Source organism: Podarcis tiliguerta (genome assembly GCF_965153285.1).
Source record: "Podarcis tiliguerta genome assembly, chromosome: 10".
In the NCBI taxonomy this organism is placed as follows: Eukaryota; Metazoa; Chordata; class Lepidosauria; order Squamata; family Lacertidae; genus Podarcis; species Podarcis tiliguerta.
The window spans coordinates 22,507,681-22,527,680 of NC_139543.1; the positions used below are offsets into that span (position 1 = coordinate 22,507,681).

General features: G+C 42.1%; 1 protein-coding gene across 27 annotated transcripts in view; it reads right to left on the reverse strand.

Annotated features, from left to right (window-relative positions):
• Nucleotides 1-20,000, reverse strand: part of FOXP2 (forkhead box P2) — a 345,911-nt gene that overhangs the window by 7,860 nt on the left and 318,051 nt on the right. For 21 of the 27 annotated variants that reach the window (XM_083399658.1, XM_083399677.1, XM_083399672.1 and 18 more), the window contains one exon: nt 19,574-19,737. In XM_083399658.1, coding sequence (XP_083255784.1) covers nt 19,574-19,737 — 164 coding nt within the window. Of the gene's footprint in view, nt 1-13,149; nt 13,242-19,573; nt 19,738-20,000 lie in introns of all 27 variants that reach the window. The other 6 variants (XR_014502095.1, XR_014502096.1, XR_014502097.1 and 3 more) reach the window with 1 other exon arrangement.

The following is a 20,000-nucleotide window of genomic DNA, read 5'->3' on the forward strand; positions in this document are numbered from 1 at the left end:
TATTATTATAAAATTAATGAGAAAAGGTATATATTACTCATTCAAGTCAACTCCTGCTAAAGGGACTCTATATATGGAAAAACAACTCTTAAAAAATCGTAAGTGTATAGTTTAAACAGTATATGGCATATATAAACAGTGTACGGTTTGTTAAATTGGAGGGAGGGTCCTGAATAGGTGGATTTGTTTTCCGTACAAGGCATGAACATTTTGGGTCTACTTCTGGGTTGGGCAATGCTCCTGGATTTTCAAGGACCAGTTGAGACCAGGAGCGTTTTTGTGCAGCTTAGGTGTACCAGTTGTAACCATTCCTACACAGGTCAGATCTGCCTAGGGTAACCCAAGACTTAATTAAATATAGATTGGATTAGTGAAATGTGCTCTATTTGAGGATTGCCTCTGAATGTGCCCAAGAACCTTACCTGTTGCAAAATGCTAAAACATGCAAGCAGGGATGTGGAACCTGTAGTTCTCCAGATGTTACCATCACTAGCCAATGAAGCCAATAGTTATGATTGGAGTTGTAGTCCAAACACATCTGGAGGGCTACAGGTACCCCATCTGTGTTGACCAGACACCAGTTCTTACGAGTATGTGGCTCTCTGGTTCCAGCCCATTTTCTGCCACCATTCAACATAACAACAACAACAACATCAACAACTTATTACTTATACCCCCGCCCATCTGGCTGGGTTTCCCCAGCCACTCTGGGTGGCTTCCAACAAAATATTAAAATACAATGGTCTGTTAAACATTAAAAGCTTCCCTAAACAGGGCTGCCTTCAGATGTCTTCTAAAAGTCTGGTAGTTGTTTTTCTCTTTGACATCTGGTGGGAGGGCGATCCACAGAGCGGGTGCCACTACGGAGAAGGCCCTCTGTCTGGTTCCCTGTAACTTGGCTTCTCGCAATGAGGGAACGGGCAGAAGGCCCTCGGCGCTGGACCTCAGTGTCTGGGCAGAACAATGGGGGTGGAGACGCTCCTTCAGGTATACTGGACTGAGGCCGTTTAGGGCTTTAAAGGTCAGCACCAACACTTTGAATTGTGCTCAGAAACGTACTGGGAGCAAATGTAGATCTTTCAAGACCAATGTTCTGTGGTCTTGGCTGCCACCCCCAGTCACCAGTCTAGCTGCCGCATTCTGGATAAGTTGTAGTTTCTGGGTCACCTTCAAAGGTAGCCCCACATAGAGCGCATTACAGTAGTCCAAGTGAGAGACTACTCATGCACCACTAGAGCATGAGTGCACTAACTAGAGCATGCACCACTCTGGCGAGACAGTCCGTGGGCAGATAGGGTCTCAGCCTGCATACCAGACGGAGCTGGTAAACAGCTGCCCTGGACACAGAATTGACCTGCGCCTCCATAGACAGCTGTGAGTCCAAAATGATTCCCAGGCTGCGCACCTGGTCCTTCATGGGCACAGTTACCCCATTCAGGACCAGGGAGTCCTCCACACCTGCCTGCCTCCTGTCGTCCAAAAACAGTACTTCTGTATTGTCAGGATTCAACCTCTGTTAGCCGCCATCCATCCTCCAACCGCCTCCAGACACTCACACAGGACCTTCACTGCCTTCACTGGTTCTGATTTGAAAGAGAGGTAGAGCTGGGTATCATCCGCATACTGATGAACACCCAGCCCAAACCCCGTGATGCTCTCTCTCAGTGGCTGCATGTAGATGTTGAAAAGCAGGGAGCAGAGGACAGAACCCTGAGGCACCCCACAAGTGAAAGCCCAGGGGTCTGAACACTCATCCCCCACCACCACTTTCTGAACATGGCCCAGGAGGAAGGAGCGGAACCACTGTATAACAGTGCCCCTAGCTCCCAGCCCCTCTAGATGGTCCAGAAGGATGTTATGGTTGATGGTGTCAAAAGCCGCTGAGAGATCCAGCAGAACTAGATTCAAGCAGTTGGTTCCCTCTATTAAGAGTCTCAAACAGCTTAAGACTAGGGTACCTGAAGGAGTATCTCCTCCCACATGAGGCTGCACATCATTAAAGATCACATCCACACTGAACATTTAAAGCATATTCAAAGAATCCTGGGGACTGCAGTTTAAGTCTGCTGGGAACTATAGCTCTGTGAGCAGCAAACCACAGTTCCCAGGCTTATTTGGGAGAAGTTGTGACTGTATAATTCTATTAAAATGCTTTAAATTTCTCTGCATCCTGTCACCAGCTGAGCTATGGCTGGTGGGGATGCAGGGTAGACCTTCCCCTGTGGCCATGCCTTAGCCGTGGAGTTCCCAACCCAGGGTGACTCAATCTTGTCCCATTCCCTGATGATTTCCTGATGCTTTGCAAAACAATTTCTTTTCCATTTTTGCTTGTTTCACTTGTCCTTTTAAATCTTTGAAACATTGTCGTTCTTCCAGTTTTTAATGTCGTAAGTGGCCTTGAGCCTTTGTCTTGTGTTTTCAAACGTAAAGTCAGGATTTGCATGCTTATAATGAATAACTTCCTTATGGAAATGAATAGTGGTGCTTTAAGAGTTGCACCCTAAATGCCTTGGCCATGCAAGAATTAAGAAGTATATGCAATAGGTCTCTAACAGGCAGTATGACAACAGTATTAAATCAGACACTCTTGCTCCCATGCTTAAAATTAATATCGTGCCATTTCCTAAGTTCTAGAGTTTGTTATAGATGCTTAATTTCAACACTTAGAAACAAAACAAAGTTTGCATTTGATGTTCTGGAATCCAATACTATACTGGCATATTCAAAACTGAGAACATCAATAATGTTCTAGAGTTAGGTTTTGTGTCACTGGGCTCTTAGTTCTAAAGCATTTACTAAGAAGTTAAGTCTCAGTAGTTTCAATGGGCCATACTTCCAGAAATGCATGCTTAGACTCACAGCCTGACAAGGGTTATTATAAAACAGGACTGCATCTCAAATCTAAAGGGCACCTTCCAAATTAGAACTGAAACCTCTCGAAGCAGAGAAAATAAGCACCTGTAACGCAGTCTGCCAAGTGCCTTTTGAGGATAAAATGGACAGTTTCTTCACATAACCCTGTATTTAGCCTTCCAACATATTACAGCTTGGTGGAAACTTAATGTAACAGGTCTGTAGTTATTGAATCTGAGGATTTTCCTAGTATGAGCCTGTTTGTCATGAGACCAGGGGCTGACCTGGTTGAGCCAGTAACTCGTTTCTCATTCAGTCCTGGGTTACCCTCAATATATACTGGGCTAAATAGTGTTCATACTAGTACTTCACTCAGGGTAGCTATCAGCATTTTAAAGGTAAAAAGGTAAAGGTACCCCTGCCCGTACGGGCCAGTGGTGTCCGACTCTAGGGTTGTGTGCCCAACTCACTTAAGAGGCCGGGGGCCAGCGCTGTCCGGAGACACTTCCGGGTCACGTGGCCGGCCGACGAAGCTGCTCTGGCAAGCCAGCACCAGCGTAGCACACGGAAACGCCGTTTACCTTCCCGCTATAAAGCGGTACCTATTTATCTACTTGCACTTAAGGGTGCTTTCAAACTGCTAGGTGGGCAGGAGCTGGGACCGAAACACGGGAGCTCACCCCGCCGCGGGGATTCGAACCGCCGACCATACAATCGGCAAGTCCTAGGTGCTGAGGTTTTACCCACAGCGCCACCCGCGTCATAAAATGCTGATAAAATCAGCATTTTACTGCACACTAAATGCACAACCAGATTTGGCTAACCAAAAAGGGCCTAAACTTTCAGGGCCTACTTTGTCCTCAAATACAAAATAAGTAAACAATATAAGATAGATTCTAAAAAGTGAAATCATAAACTAATATTCACTACATCGTATCACCAGCATTAAAAGCTCTGCCATGCCTCTCAGCAGAGGCATAGTGTGGGCGGGGCGCATAGTGTCAACTTTTCCCTTTTCTTGCGAGGAGTCCTATTCGGAATAAGGGAATTTCCCTTTAAAAAGGAGAAAAGTTGACAGCTATGGGGGGGGGGGGCTAAACTCGGTAGTCCTCCCCATTCTCTTTTGAGCAGAAGGCTCTGGTCTTGTATGAGGCAAAGCAGCTGCAGCAGAAGCAACAGTAGCTGTAGACACCTCAGGCAACCTGCCTCTTCCCTGGGAAGCAGAGCAAAAGCAAATATGGCAAAATATTCAGAATGAAGGATGAGAGCTACCCCCACCCACTGTAGTGGCTATTGTGCTGTCACTTGCCCTCCCTGTAAGGCTGTTGGCTCCGAAAGAAAACAGAGGGGAAGGGCAGTCACACACATTGTTCTGCTTTATATAGAAATATGAACTCTGAAGAAGCCTTTGATCCCAAGGAATGTCAGATGCTCCTAGCATGCCATTAATAACCATGCTACCGAAACCAGGTCTAACAGCATTTCACAGTGTATTGGTTTTTGACACCTGAGTGCATCTTATTTCACCAACGCTACAGTTCAGCTAGAGATCTTTATGCATTATTTGTCTCATGCTTTTCCAAACAACGTGAAAGAATTTCTGAAAGGCACCTTAGAAAAAACAACAACCACTACTGAGGGCAAGCAGTTATTAGGATATCAAAGGATGAGACATCAGGGCTTAAAAGTCCCGAGCAACTATGCACAATAATATTCCAGGGCCAGACATTTTTTTGCCCCAGGTTCAAGCTCTTAATGCTATGCAGAGGTAAGCAGGGTGCCTAAGCCCAACTGGTACTGAACATTTAGCACATTTGAAAACATTGTTTTCCTTGCATAGGATAGGAGAAGTGACCAACGAGTCAAACCATCATCACAGGGCAAATCTAAATAACGGTGATCCCTTGGGCAGTTTCACACGTCAACTTTCTCCGAATCTCTGCTGCAGAAATATATGTGTGGGCTTCAACGAGACTAGTCCTCTTCAGGCAAATGAGTGGGACGACAGAGTGGTCAGAGGGAGAAGACAAGGAAGAGGATGTGTTGGAAGCTGAAAAAGTAACAGGGCTTAGTGAGGATGGAGAAAGAAGCCCAGAATCAGAAATGGAAGCAGGAGAGTGGGATGAGGGAGGCCAAGAAGCAGAAATAAGTCATGCTGGTGAAGAGGGGGTGGTTTCTCCCCTTCCTCCTGTGACAAGCTCCCCTCCCCTCTGGTCTCCCAGGACCAGGAAGGGCATGAAGAGTAAAGGTGGGCATGCTGGCACAGTCTCTGATTGCTTGGGAAAGCCTGGGGAAAGGAGACTTAGTCAGCTGTGGGAAGGCAGGGCCCTTCAGTCCTTGCACCTGCCTCATAGGGACAAGACCTACTGAATAAGAGTCGCTGTGCTCACTGGGCCTAGCTCTCCTAACAGATCCTGTTTTTTCCCCTAATAGTTAAATTCACTTACTACGTGTGACTTATCATTGGCTCACTCCTGACACAATTTTGCCAGTGCTACCCTTCCTTTCCGGCCCTTCAGCTCATCTGTTTGTGGGACAATTTTTTTTTGCACAGAACGGACTCAAATTTCAGCATTCCTTGTTCAAATTAGGCATAATTTAGTGTAGTTTTGAATTTTCTTGCTAGGTCCTGCATGAAGAGGCACAACTAAGGAAGAAGAGCAGGAGGGGCAAAAGACAGCTGGTTAAAAGTTATGGAGCAGAATGGGACATGTTCAGGGCACAGATGCCTTGCTTGCTAACCGTTTAAAGACCTGGACAAGGTCAAGTTTGTTTCTCATCATCCAAGCAGGTAGTTCACATGCTCTCATGTTTTTTCTTCTTCTCCTTTGCAATGAGTTCTAGAAACATGCTTCAGATAAGAGCCTTTATTCTCACAAAGCCCAATGCTATACCAGATTCCATACACTGTGCATAATTTGCTCTGCTGCATGTAGTAATTCACCTCTGCTTGTTCTGTGACTGCCAATGAGCCTTGAAAGCTTAGATCTTTGGCATGTCTATGATGCTATGCTAAAAGCAAATTGGCAGTGCTGGTAAAGCCTGTTCTCCACAATCTCAGAACCAAAACAAAAAGGAAAAAAGGTTCAAAGTGTACATTTCACTTTTAAACCTCTGCATGTGAGGGTTGCTATCATGAAAACAAGATCCTGTATTTCCCAGGCACACAGAGCTTTAATTAAATGCTGTTGAGCTGGTGTCACCAGCAAGAAAGAGGACTTGGTGCAGTATTTTTCATTAATTAAACTGCCCCCCCCCCCATAAAGAATGGTCAAGAGGAATAAAAATACATTTTCTATAGCAGAGCAAAATTATAGCTTGCATTTCAGAAACAACAAAAAGAAAACCCCTCCTTTCTTTCTTTTCCTGCTAGTGAAACAGGAAAAGCTTTATTATTTTCTTCAGGGAACATCTATTAGGGGATTCCTATCATGAGGAAATAGGACTGGATTTTGCTTTTTGTTCTAAAAGTATCCAGTTCTAAAGTGCTCAACTGGGTGATCACCACCTTCCTTTGATGGCCACAGTATCATCACCGGTTTTTGGCATCCATGTGTCTTGAGAGACAAAGGACTGTAAAGTCAAACTGCTGGAGAATCACAGTGCCTGCTGTGGCTGCAGAGACTCGAAACTGCTGCCTCCTGCATTGTCATCACCAAAGCGACCTCTCCGGAGCGCAAGCCTGGGCAGTGTGCATGGAGATCCTGGTCTGCCCAGATGAAAACAGCCTCACTGTACCAAGTTATAATACTGCACATTCATGCAAAAGCATTTCTCTAGAAAATCCTTTCCCTAGACATGCTTCAGAACTTGAGCAGATTTATTTTAGTGGATACTTTGGTTACAGCCTTTAATGTTGGTGGTGGTCTGGCTTTTTAAAGTTGTTTTGCTTGTTAATTCAAATCTAGCTAGTTACTTAGGATCTTTAAAATATTCTGAAACTTGACCAGTGCCTTTTAAATTGGTGAGGCTAAAAACAAACTGTATAAACAAATCCTGCCCTCTTCAAATTTTTCAGGTACTGAAGTTGAGATCCTGTAAACGTTCTAGCCCTGTTGAAGTATTTTAATCCCTCGTGTGATGAAAGAAAGCAGGAGCAAACATGCTAGCTCCATTGCCTTCCTTATTTTCCATTAGTCAAAGGGATAACACCTTGTGAGTTGAGGACCTGCCACCCACAGGTGGCACAAAGACACATTATTTTTAGGTTAATGGGCAAAATAAGGTCACAACTTTATTGGTTACAGCATGTGAGTAGTATTGGCTTAGGCACTGGATAAAACAGCAATACATGACTCCACCCCACTCAGCAGGGAGTCATTTCAGGGTTAAGAACCAGTGGGAGGAGCTTGTTGATGCAAACAGAACTGGAAGCTTCCCCATGACGTCACCGGGGGTTGTGCCATGGCCCTAGCCACCAGCAGGGCATAGGACAGGATCCACGACTGCCAGATTCCTTTAACGGAATACCCAAAAGAGGAGGGGTAGATGATGGCCCATAACCAATCCTCCAACACAGCACACCTATTCCAATGCCTAACCGCCAATACCAGAAAGTTGTGACGAGCTGCTACGAGGTAGGCGAAAAACCCAAGAGGCTGGTGCCAATTTGCCAAATGGATAAAAAATTCCTATCAGGCCCCTTGGGCAACCAAGGCAACCAACCAAAGTCCATAGCAAGGTCAATATGCAAAGGAAGCTGACCTAAAAGGGAGGGAGGGAGATCTGATGCAAGCAGGAACCGACTGGGAACAGAGCGTTGCCACGGCTGCTTAAATGCAGCTAAAACTGCCCACCAGCTGGCCCTATTGGCCGGCTGAAAGGCTTGGCTGCGTCAGCAGAGGCAATCAGAAGCAGAGTGCCGAATACGCCTCCCTGCCGCTGCGGAAAGCTGCTCCCACTCACAACTCCTCCCCTTTGGGAGGAGGAGAGGCCTTGAGTGCAGAGCCTTTCCTACTCCTGCAGACTCCCCATGCCTTTTAGAACCCTGAAGCAGTTGGACATGGCACCAGTGACTTTCTGCAAATCTGCTAAGTTCTGAAGCTGTTTCAAACTTCATGCAACAGCCCAGAATTCTACTTGTCAACAGTATCTAACCCACTGATACTCCAGCTGTGTTTCGTGTGACATGTGTGAGAAATGTGGAGACACGTCTCTCCACTCAAGTGGAACTGTTAGGGACCTGTGGCTAAGTGTTTGGCATATGCTCCAGACCTTTTCAGGCTTCAGATGTGCATTAGATCTTGGCTGCCACAGAAACAATGAAGCAGCCTGTAAAGAAGAATGGTGTAGCATATGGCCTGTAGTTGCGTAAAGCAGAGCCCTTGAAAAAGACAAAAGGAGCTGTCTCCTTCTCCAACATCACGGAAGACAAACGGTCACTCAAAAGGCTAGATTTCAACCCATAATGGAAGGGGGTTAGCCCAAGAGGATCGTTGCACATTTTGATAAATTATCCACCATGGATTGTCAGAATTGCTGGATTTAAACATATGTTGACCGGCAGGTTTGAAGGCTTCAGATCTCAGAGGCATAATATTTCATAAGAACAGCTGGATGTAACAATCCACACGGAAGTGCTGGAATCTTATACATTTTAATACTTGTCAAACAAATTCAATATTTTGTTATCTATCTAATGCTCTTTTTGAGGGGCCTTGCATGTGAACTGAGTGCCTCCTTTTGGAAGAAGGTATTTCAGCCCATCCACAGAAGGTGACCCAAATGAGAGAGACTTCGATTATCTGAAAATGGGGAAATTGCAGGTGGAAGGAGAAGATTTAGGGAGGATTTTAATGTGTTGGAACTGTGTGATGTTTTGTATTAGCATTTTATAGGCTATATTTTTTTGCAGCTACGTTATGCATGCTTACTTGGAATTTAAGGCACAATGAATTCAATGGGACTGACTCCCAAGTTAGCACACAAAGGTTGGCAGCCTTTGAGTACACTTTTATGCCAATGGTTTTCAAAATATTCTGGGCCTTCAGGATAGGGCAGGGTGAATTCAAATGAAATACATTGTTCCTATAGGTTTTCAAAATGTTTCTCTGAACTCAAATCAACTTAGAAGTAAAATGGACGACAAGAGGCATCCATTACAAAGGAGTCCCCAAGTAATAATGATTGGGTTAAGAAAAGCTGTGCTTATATTTTTTTTCTGATCAATACCACAGACTGGAATATAAAATAGAAGATTTGCTTGATATTTAGGTACAGTTGCTATATGCTGGATGTGTGTCAAAACTTACCCACTTTGGAATTTAAGAAAAACTCAAACACAGTAATCTATACGATATTCACTGGTCCCACAGCTGTGTGAAGGAGGAAGGAAATGGAACAGGGTGTAGACACATTTCTGCTCCATAAAACCACAGTCTGAACCAGGCCTATGTCTTTCAATTTTTTAAGTTTCAGAAACACACATTTTCAAGACAGTATTTCCACATTTGAAACAACAGCAACTGAAACAAAGTACAATGCTGCAAAGTTATGCATTTCAAATGTGAAGCTTTGGAATTGTTTCGGCCCCCAGGTCTAACATTAAGGTTGGCAGACAGGCTTTGTCTGTGTGGTGATGTACATCTGTTATGTAAACAAGAACTGCTTGAGTGAAATTTGCCTTCTCTGACTGTTTGTACTGAAGGAATTGTATGACCATAAAGAAAACAGTGAGAGACAAGCAATGAAAAAAGGGTGATACAGAAGAACGGAGGATGAAAAAGGCAACTAAAGAGTACCTGTCCCAGGAGATGCAATATACTACTTGACCTTTATTCTCTAGATTTGATTTGTTTGGAATGCAGCAGGTAATATTGAGACTTGGTACTCATGAATAGGGATACAATTGAAAGTTAGTAATTTCCACCTCAAAACCTCTTACATAGCTAGCACTCTAAAATATTGTCACTGAAGAGAAAGTATTTTCCAGTTTGGCTTATATAAATACCCTGCAGATTTCCAATATAGTTAATTTGGCAGTTGGACAAAGGTCATGAAATGTTCAATTTTCATATTAAAAGAGGTCATGTTTTGTAGAAACACTTGTTCTTTACTCTGGGGGGATGAATCAGAAAGGGGCCTGTGGGCTGCTTTGAACATGGCAGAAAACAGAGGAAGAAGAAAGATAACCTAAAATTCTTTCAAGAGGAGCAGGAAAGCTGCAAAAGAGTCAGATGCCTTGTAGATTGCCAGGGATTAAACAGAACAACCAAAGAGGGTTAATGGGATTGCAGGAAAACCAAAATATCCTTGAAATGATCACTTGTATAGACATAAAGTGTGCTCCGGATGGTGGAAGTGAGATTTGAGAACTATACTGAATAAGGGATATACCCTTTAGAACGCTGTATCAGTTGGGCTGCAGAAGGACACAAGGAAGCATTGTGAAAAGTATGAACGTAAAGGAAAGAAATCCGCAGTGCCAAACCATTGTAGATGTGTTGGTGTGCCCCCAAACCCTATGGAACTGTGGATAGTATCCCAATAACTGAACATTTTCTACAAAAGATCACACATGGACTAGAAAAGACGTGAAGTCAATACATGTAGCTAAAATGTGAATTCAGAATGGCTAGACTCAAAACCAGCTTTGACTCGCTGTGGAACACAAAACAAAGACCAAATTTTATCTAATAAAGCAGGAGTGCCTTAGGAGAGCTCAAGGCTCATCTCCAAAGGATGACATTTAGGCTCCGTTCAAATGCCACAATTTCCGGTCCAACAAACTGTGATCTGAACAACCAAGAATGGGCTGTGTGCCTGTGTGTTCGATCCTCTAATCTCTTGCACCTTTTTTCAATGTGGCTTGGTTTCTTAACAAGAATTTCTCATGATGTACAAACTAGGAATGAATGATCCCTGCAAAACAGAGTATCAGTTTGATTCTGGTTTCTATGGATTGTTCAAGCCACAGTTTTCTGGTTCAGATGCCATGGGAAACTTGTTTGAGGAACTAGGAAGTACTGATGCAAAAGAGGGGAGGAGGCAGTGGGTGGGCATATGACTTATTGTAGCTCCAACAAACCATGGTTTGGTGAACTAGAACTGTTATACATTACTTTCAGCAGTATTTATGCCTGAGTTTAAGTGTATAATAGATTTTAAGAAAAAAGAAGCTTGTGTGATTTAAATTAATTACCAGTGATGAACACCTCCTCACTCTCCACTGTGTTACCTCTTTTGTCTTGTGAATTGTTCAGTATTGATTTGAATACCAAACCAAAAACAAGCATCTCAAAAGTAGGCTAACCTATTAGGTAAAGGTAAAGGGACCCCTGACCATTAGGTCCAGTCATGACCAACTCTGGGGTTGCGGCGCTTTATCTACTTGCACTTTGACATGCTTTCGAACTGCTAGGTTGGCAGAAGCAGGGACTGAGCAACGGGAGCTCACCCCGTCGCGGGGATTCAAACCGCCGACCTTCTGATCAGCAAGTCCTAGGCTCTGTGGTTTAACCCACAGCACCACCCGAATCCCTCAGAGGCTGACCTACTAAATATAACCTATTAAATTACAACAGGCCACATTTAAACACACAATTCTCTGAAAAATCCTGCCAACAACCACTTTTTTCCGCCCCACCCAATACACACAAATGAACAACTGAAATGGACTATCAGAAATTGTGTTTGAATGGCTGTTTTAGTTGTCCAGCTCCCATTGCCTTTATTTTGATCTCATTCTCTTACACACTAAAAACTGTTCCAGTTCATCCATTTCTCTCCTCCTGTTGTGATTCCATGCATTTGCAACGGTCCTTCTGGCAGAACCACGGCTCCTGCATTTCACACCAACCTCTTATGGCATTACAAATATTTGTAATGTATTTTTGTTGGTGTTTGTCCATTGATGCTATGGCCTGTCGGCTACGCAAATGAAGTCTACTACTACTACTCTTATGGCAAGTTTCCGATTCATTGTTGTTTTGGCGCTAATCACCAGGAGCTGGATCAAGCATTTATGTTCACTGCTTGGTTATGTCTAGTTGTTTTTTTACACTAATGAATATGTGAACTGATTCAATTGATAAAGCACTGTGTTTGAGATAATGGGAGAAATGTGAAAGTTGTATTTCATGTTAGGCCTATGAAATGATAGCTCATGCACACATGTAGGCCACCACTTGATGCTGCCGCTATGAAGCTACGCCCATGCATGCATGAACCATTTCTTGATGATTGGCAGCTGACTGTGAATTGAACCCACTGCAGAGGTGATACTGAAATTCTATCTGTGGTGTTGTACCTATGATGCCTAGGCTCATTCACTCATTTAAATCATGATTTAATGTTGCACTCATCAAGTGATGAGCTTTTGTGTGTGAACATTGTCTTTATATGTTTATGAACAATATGATGTGTTGTTTCTGCCCTGTAAACTTTCCAGTGCTACTGCAATAATATTTTGGCTTTTGTTCTGCTGGTTAGAGGCTGTGAATTTCAAAATGGGCTCATATCTTTCCGTTTGTAGGAATTTTTTTTGTCACATACAGTTACAAACTTAACTACAATAGTTAAAATTCAAGCAATTAGCATCTGAGCTTGTGTGTGTGTGGCTGTGGCCCAGGGGTCTGAGAATTATTAATCTGCCTCTACAAACATCCAATTGTGGAGAATTCAAAAGAGAACGGAATAAAGTTTTCAACAAAGCATCCATGCATTTTGCTTCTATATAGATCCCACAAAACCCCAAAGGATCCTGCAAACTTCTACAATCCATACTATGGGGATATGACACTTTTCAGCATAAGACAGCTGCAGGCACTCTATCTCTAGAGTGATCTTTTTGTTAGGAGGAAGTAGAAAGAATTGTGAAAGTGCAACAAATGGGGGTTAGAATATTATATAAAAAAGGAACATCAACTGTTCGATCAAAGGAATGTAACATTTAAACAACTAAAGAGGAAATGATAAAGGGCTGCAGTGGCTGCTGAGCGCAACAGCATATAAGGCTAGAAAGATCAGGGAGTTGATGAGCAGGGAAGCAAAATACAAGAGGCTAGATCTGAAATGTGAAGTGAAACAATATGAAGTGAATATAGAGGAGAACAGGAGAATGTGTGTTTTGGGGAGTTGGAGGAGGGGAGATGTTACTTGTGAACGGTATCTGTTACGGTACAGAAAACATTTTAATTCCACAGCAAATTTATTTGTTCTTTTACTACCCACATGCACGGAGCTGTCTAGATCCTCCCACTTCCAGACACATACACTCCTCAATACTTATTTCAACATGGTCCACAACATCACTATAAATATTAAAAATCTAAATACAACAAGAAGGTGGAGTGCTACCTTTTGCTCAATTGGCTTGTCAATTTGAAATGCCAGGTGGTGCTCCTAAAACCTGAAACGTTCATTCAGACAGATAGAGCCTACATGTGAATCTGATGATACAAAAGGTCAGATACAAAGCTTCAGCATCTTATGAAGTCCACAAGTAGCAATCTTCTACGCTAAACTAAAGCCAGCAAGAAAGTAAACAAAATATATAACAATATCGGGACAGAGGGACAAAATTGCCAATTTCAGTTTCTCATTTTTCAATGTTAAGTTTAGTTTGCCTCATGTTCCCGTCAATTTGCAATTTGTTTTTAACATTTTAGGACATATTTCTCCTAGCACACACCTATTTTTCTTTGCAATTTTGCATTTTATGCACATTTCCCTCTAATATACATGTGTGCACATGCTTTTTTTGATAAAAGTAATGTCTTGCAAAATTCGGAGAATCTCAAATTTCAAATGACAGCTGTATTTCAGTTTGCGTCTTGCTTCAAAAAATTGCAGAATTAAGTAGGTCCTCATTAAAATACAAAAGGCACAACATTTCTTTCCCATCTCCAACTGTAGGTAATATTTTCAATTATTTTCCTGGCCTTTTTAAGACTGCAACATAACACAACATTTTCAAGATACCTTAATATATTACAACAAAGACATTAAATGGTGCTTATGCGTGATGTATTTCACAAAATGCTACAGCAGTGGTATCATCACTGACTCAATTAAATGATTCTCAATCATTCTCCCAAAGCTTGGTGCAGCTTTAAGCATTTGATTTATTTTAGAATATGCTGTGTGCAAATTTCACTCAGTGAACAAGGACTTTGCATCATAGAAGCCTCCTACAACAGAAGAGCCTCCAAAGTAAATTGAGATGCATCATGAGGTGGGACAAAAAGCAGAAATACAAAAAATGCAAAGACAGGGGTACAGGAATGGTATGAAGTTAAAAACACAAGGGAATGAAAGGGATTGAAACTGGAATGATAGGTAACCTACTGTAAGTAGTGTGAAAGCATAACAGTAGGGGACTGGAATAATCAGATATGGGAACAATCTGACAATGGACTGGTTTCAAATTGAAGCACCTCAAACAGACCTTAGAGCAGAATAATCACACTTGCCTTTGGGAACAAAATTTAAAGAATAAAAAAAAGTTTGAAAATATAAAAAGTTTGATGTTTATGCAGATCAAACTGCAAAGAAGGAGAAGGAGAAGAAAGACCCAGGCTGGGCAAAAGTTGGAAAGGTAAAGAGGATAGGGGTTGGGAAAGACAGCAGAATACAAAAGGTGGAAAAGGATGACTGAAGCGATGCAGAGCTGAAACTCCCCTTTCTTGCATAGTGCAGAATTGGAGGACGAAAGACTGACTGAGCTCGCATATGCTCATCTTTCAGATGAGCTTCCATCCTTATTTGCTTTCTTCCTCTGTGCACTTTTGCTAAACTCAAATGTAACCTCTGCAGCAAATACTGTTATCACAAGAGACCATGGGTGCACACACAGCTTCAACTAATTCCAATATTTTAAAATGAAGCTGAATACAAGGATTGTAGTGTGTATGGGCCAAGTAATGCGCTGGGATGGCTATAAGAAAATACCTCCAGGAAACAACTCCTAGTTCCTTTTCTGAGCTGGTGTTTTGAGAACAGTTCAGAAAATAGCAACTCTCCCCCCTACCCCCCCATAACTGTTCCTAGTGAGGGAGAAAACCTCACTAGTGCTCTGGGCTAACACCTATAAGCCCTGAAAATGTAGCACTCATTCACACATTCATGTAGGTCAGTTGGTCCCTTGTACCTTGATCATTTAGCACGACGACTCACAGCGACTCAAATGAAAAGCACTTTTTAAAGGTGATACCATGCTGCTTCTCTGCTCTGTCTGGCTGAATGACTGGGCAGGGCACGGGCTTTTATAAGCCTCATTCCCACCTCTGGCTCACAGCCATGGGAGATTCTGGGGGAACACAGCCCAGCACCTCACCCACTGTGAGACAGTAGCAGTCTCCCACCCAGGCTTTGCTGCAAAGGCAAGGATCCCCTTCAGTCCTTGGCATCTGCTCTGCCATGGCCCATTCATTCACAGATGCAAGTCTATGCCTGATGATTAATCAGCGATTAACACACGTGTGAAGTACTCCTGTCTCTAGTTCTTTAATGTGGATGTGAACAAACCTAAAGATCGTGTGCCAGTCAAAGTGGATGATATTGAGCTATGTTCCCATTAGCTTTCTTTTTTAACTCAAAGGGGGAAATGCTTTTGTCCTTCGTGCAAATTGATATCGCTTATGCAGCAGAATGCTTCCAAGGAAAGTTAATATTAGAAAACAATGTTGCTGCTCATCACTGTGGCTGCTGCAACCACGTGGGTGTAAGGTTTCCTAGAAGATCAGTTTTGGGCGTCACAACATGGCAGCAATCAATAGTCAAGTTTACACATAACACAGTAACATGGTTCAGCATCGTGTACATAGGCTGGAACAAGCTCATGCAAGATGTGGGCTTGTGGGGACGGAGGAATGGTTTATTCAGAACCAAAGATTGTGGATTATAATGAACTCTGATTAGTTTAACATGTCAGCTTCCTAACCTATGGTTTGATGCCGGACTGTTCTGAAACTGACCAGAGTGCCTTATAAACTATGATTCCTGGTTTACATGGGATGACAAGCTGGGATCAAGGAAATGAAAATGAACCTAAAGGCTGCTTGAAGGAGGAGGACCATGCAAGCCCAAATCTTGCTTGGGCTGATTCCAGCTTGTGGACACAGTGCTAAACCATTGTTTAGAGCTTATGTGAAAAATGGTCCACTGTCATCAATTCACAAATGGCAGAGCAACCTGCACTGTACTATTTCTACTTGTAATGTGACAATGAGGCATTAGTTTACGAAATCAGAAGTCAGGGAAATGGAGGAGAAGGCAGCATGGATCTTGAGTTCAGAAATTTGTCGCTTCAGCTGAATTCTCTTAAAAAGCCCTTCTGAGCTTTGGACAAGCAATGGTCCCTCACCAGATAGGAAGCATAGCAAAATTTGATTTCATGACACATTCTAGGACACACCTCACTTTGATTGATTTGACAGCCACTTTGATTAATGCCTAGAAGGAACATGCGAGGAAAACACTGCCTCTGTGCATGAACAGAGTACATTGTCTTCTATACTAGGTACCAACAAACACCTGGGCTTCAAGGAAAGGAATTGGAGACTGCAGTTTTAAGCAAGTCAACAAAGCCATATTAAAATTATCCCATCTCACACAGGAGCTGCTTCTCATGTTAGCTTCCTGTGAGATTGGCTCCTAGGTAGATTTCTGCAACAAACGCCACAGTCTGGTAATAGACCAATCAGCATATGATCATATGACCTGAAAGTAAACCTAAATACAACTTGACCTTTGCCGAGAAAACCTGAGAGTTAAACCATATGTGAGGTGGGAGATCCATGATTCAAACTCCTAATGTGTGCTTTTATTTTACAAAAAGCAGATTGTGAGGGCCCCAGTTTGGATTAGTGCCATGGTGCACTTGGGATGAGGAGATTTAATCCTTTGCTTGTGCATCATGGTCATGAGCCCATGTGCTCTCTGAAGTTTTCATGAATTACAGAGAGGGGAAACAGTCTTGTATTAAGTAAGCTTTGCTCTGCTTGGCTAAGAGCAATCTGGGGTGAGTGATTTAAATTGGGAAACTGGTGCCAGGACAAAGTGGTAGATCTACCTCCATGCTTCAGCCCCTATTTAAATTGGGTGCTTGTTGTAAATATAGAATTATTGGGAGTTCGACCACTGAACTTCCACATCCTGTGTAGTTTCACTCTGAATAAGAGGACTCTCAGCCTACATGAAGACTCTAGAGCTAGTGATCAATTAAATTTTAAGAGCAAGGACTTTGTAAGCCTTGACTGCTTCTGCTTTTACGCAGAAGTTTTATTTTATCTTAATTCTCATTCATTACAAATTTATTCGAGGTTGGTTATCTGACTGCCTAATTGGTGTGTTTCTAAATAACTTACCCATTCAAACCAGGAAGACTGGGATCTTGATGTAGGCCCTACAACATCTAACTATTTGGCAAATGTTCCATGACTAACTTTATGAATTATGGCTGCCTATCTGGCACCTTGATCTCAGTGTGTGACAGCGTATCTGCTCTGTAGTACTAACACATTATCATTGAAATATTGATGCTATAACAAGTTCAGTTATGCTGCACTGGGGTACTGCTACCACAGCCTATCCTAAGCAGCTGCATGCTAGTGAAGTAAGCCTTGGGACATGCTATCTTCTCCCCCAATTTTGATACTTAGATTTTGTAGCTCCTTCCACACAGTTGTTCATCTCTCACACTGAAATCATTTGTATAATCTGCACTCAGCTTCCATCATTAACATATCTATGCACTTTGTAGCATGCAAATACCACTTGCCACGGCGTACAGAGTTGTGCGTGCTGGTTGAATGTACACTGTACACGCAGTATATCCTATGTACAATCAGCATATACTGCTCAGTGCACATACAGGAAGAGAAAGAGAGACAGAGAAAGAAAGAGATCTGCTACCCTGTTACCAAACAACTCTAAATAGCAAATGTCATTCATTTCTTTGAAATAGCTGTTTTTAATACACATGATCTAATTCTTGTTTGCTCTTTAAAGTTTTATTGTCTTGGCATTTTAGACAGAAAGAGAGCATTAGCATACTCAGGAGAAATGCTACAAGTAAAAGGCCTGAAGCTACCCAATGCATGGTTGATAGCATACAGCACGGGATATAAAAACTTTTGTCTGATGGCTCACTTTACTTGTTTTAGAGTACTGTTGCTCTCCAGAGCTTATATTCATGTTCTTTCTACTTCAAGTTTTATTACTTCTTTTGTATTATTTAATACATCTAAAGACACTTCCAAAAGACAAATTTTTCCATTTTGAAAAAAAGTAATGGTTTGGAACTCGCTAAAGCACATTAATGGTCTTGCTCAGTAGTGTGTGCCTATAGTCCCCCCTCCCCACCTCACAAGGTGATACAATAAATGGCAAATAAAGCAATTAGGCAGATGATCTTCAAGATATAAATATATCTGTCAGATAATATATTTACAGGCCTTGCAAGAGAAATAAACCAGGAAGCAAAACCACTTGGAAATCTCTAAGTGTACAAAGGCAAATCAAAATGAACATCTCTGATAACATACTAGGGGGAAAAACCTATAGTGTTTGACTTGAAATTACTATTCCAGCATTACATGTATAATAAATATGGGAAATATGAAAGAGAAAATTAAATAATAAGGACACACTGAGTGCAACATTTTAAATACAAGGATATTATCATTAACTAAGGACATAATTGTACATTAAAAAGAATCATTCTACATCTATGTCTACTTAGATGTCACTTCTCTAATTATTATATAAATAACCTGGGAAATGATACCTCCAAGGTACATGTTTTACTATTTACTAAACAAAAAAATGCCCCGTTTGACACCCCTGATTAAGGCCAGGCATTTCTTAGGCCTCATACACATTTCTGAAATCCACAATACATCAATTTTTAATACTGCCACTCTCTGAGCTGCATTAAAAAGATGGTGGGGGAAAGATTTTAGAGTAATTAATGATATAGTTAGCTGCTAAATATTAATAGGAATCGTAGTCTTGCATAAAATATAACATATAAACCTTGCCAATACAGACACACCAGTAATTAAAGTTGAATATGTAATTACGCTGATTTATAAGACAGGCAAAAAGTTACACTTTACTAGCTTCTATGTAAACTCTGGGTAACAGTTAAACTTTGCATTTTATGGTAATATAAATGGGCAGTATCTCTGTGACAGTCCATAAACATGATAAGGACTTGTGGGTCTAGTTAAATTACTACTAATTCTAACTACTCCTGCTATGCAATCTTAACAGATGAAAATCCAGTAAAGAATCCAGATATTTGATCGGAAGTAGAATTCATTGCACTGAATATTCAAATGATGATGATCACAGGCGCAATAAAAGCACCTATATTATGAGCAGTGTTGCGCCAGTATTTTTTGCAATCACATTAACAACTTGTTTCTCAAGGCTGAAACATGGTTGTATACCCCCAAGTCCAATCTAAACCAAAGAGATGTTCCAAGTACAGCTAGCTGTGTGCGGGGCTGCAGCCCAAGGCCACAATGGGCAGAGAACGGGATTCACATTCTATTCTATGTGAGAGAAACATTTTGCAAGCACACAAGCCTTTCCCACTGCCCACTCCTGTCATCATGCAGTGAACTGAGATTTGTTTGGAGGGAGGGGAAGTGTTCACATCATGTGAGCTGTTTCTCAGTCCACATGAATAGTTTCTGAATATTCTTGCATGCATTTGAAAGGATGTTAGGGGAACGCAAAGTTTCTGTCAATAAAGGATGCTGAGCGCACTTACATGTGAGGCTGAGGAGAGCAGCCTGGGCTGCTGTTTCCATTGCTGTCAATGTGATCCAGCGAACCATTGAGGTCTTCATGGACTGCCTGTAGTAAGCCACTGGATGCGTTATTTATCAATCCGGGGTTACCAAGCAAAGGTAAACTACTCTCTGCCAGCGCAGCCTAGCAAAAGAAGGATGCAGAGTTTTTAGCCATTTGATCATTGGAAGTAGCTTCAGCATGTATTGATGTAGATCTGTGTAAACAGGCCCAACTGATGACGAGAAACATCTCTGGGCCATTTGTTCCACATCTGACTTTGTACACTTGCCCACACATTCGTGCATCGCTGCATGGAGCTACCAAATGTGCTCTGACACCGACATGCACAATGTTTTCTGCTTTCAAACTATTTCTAACTCCAAAACGCATTTAAACTCTCAACC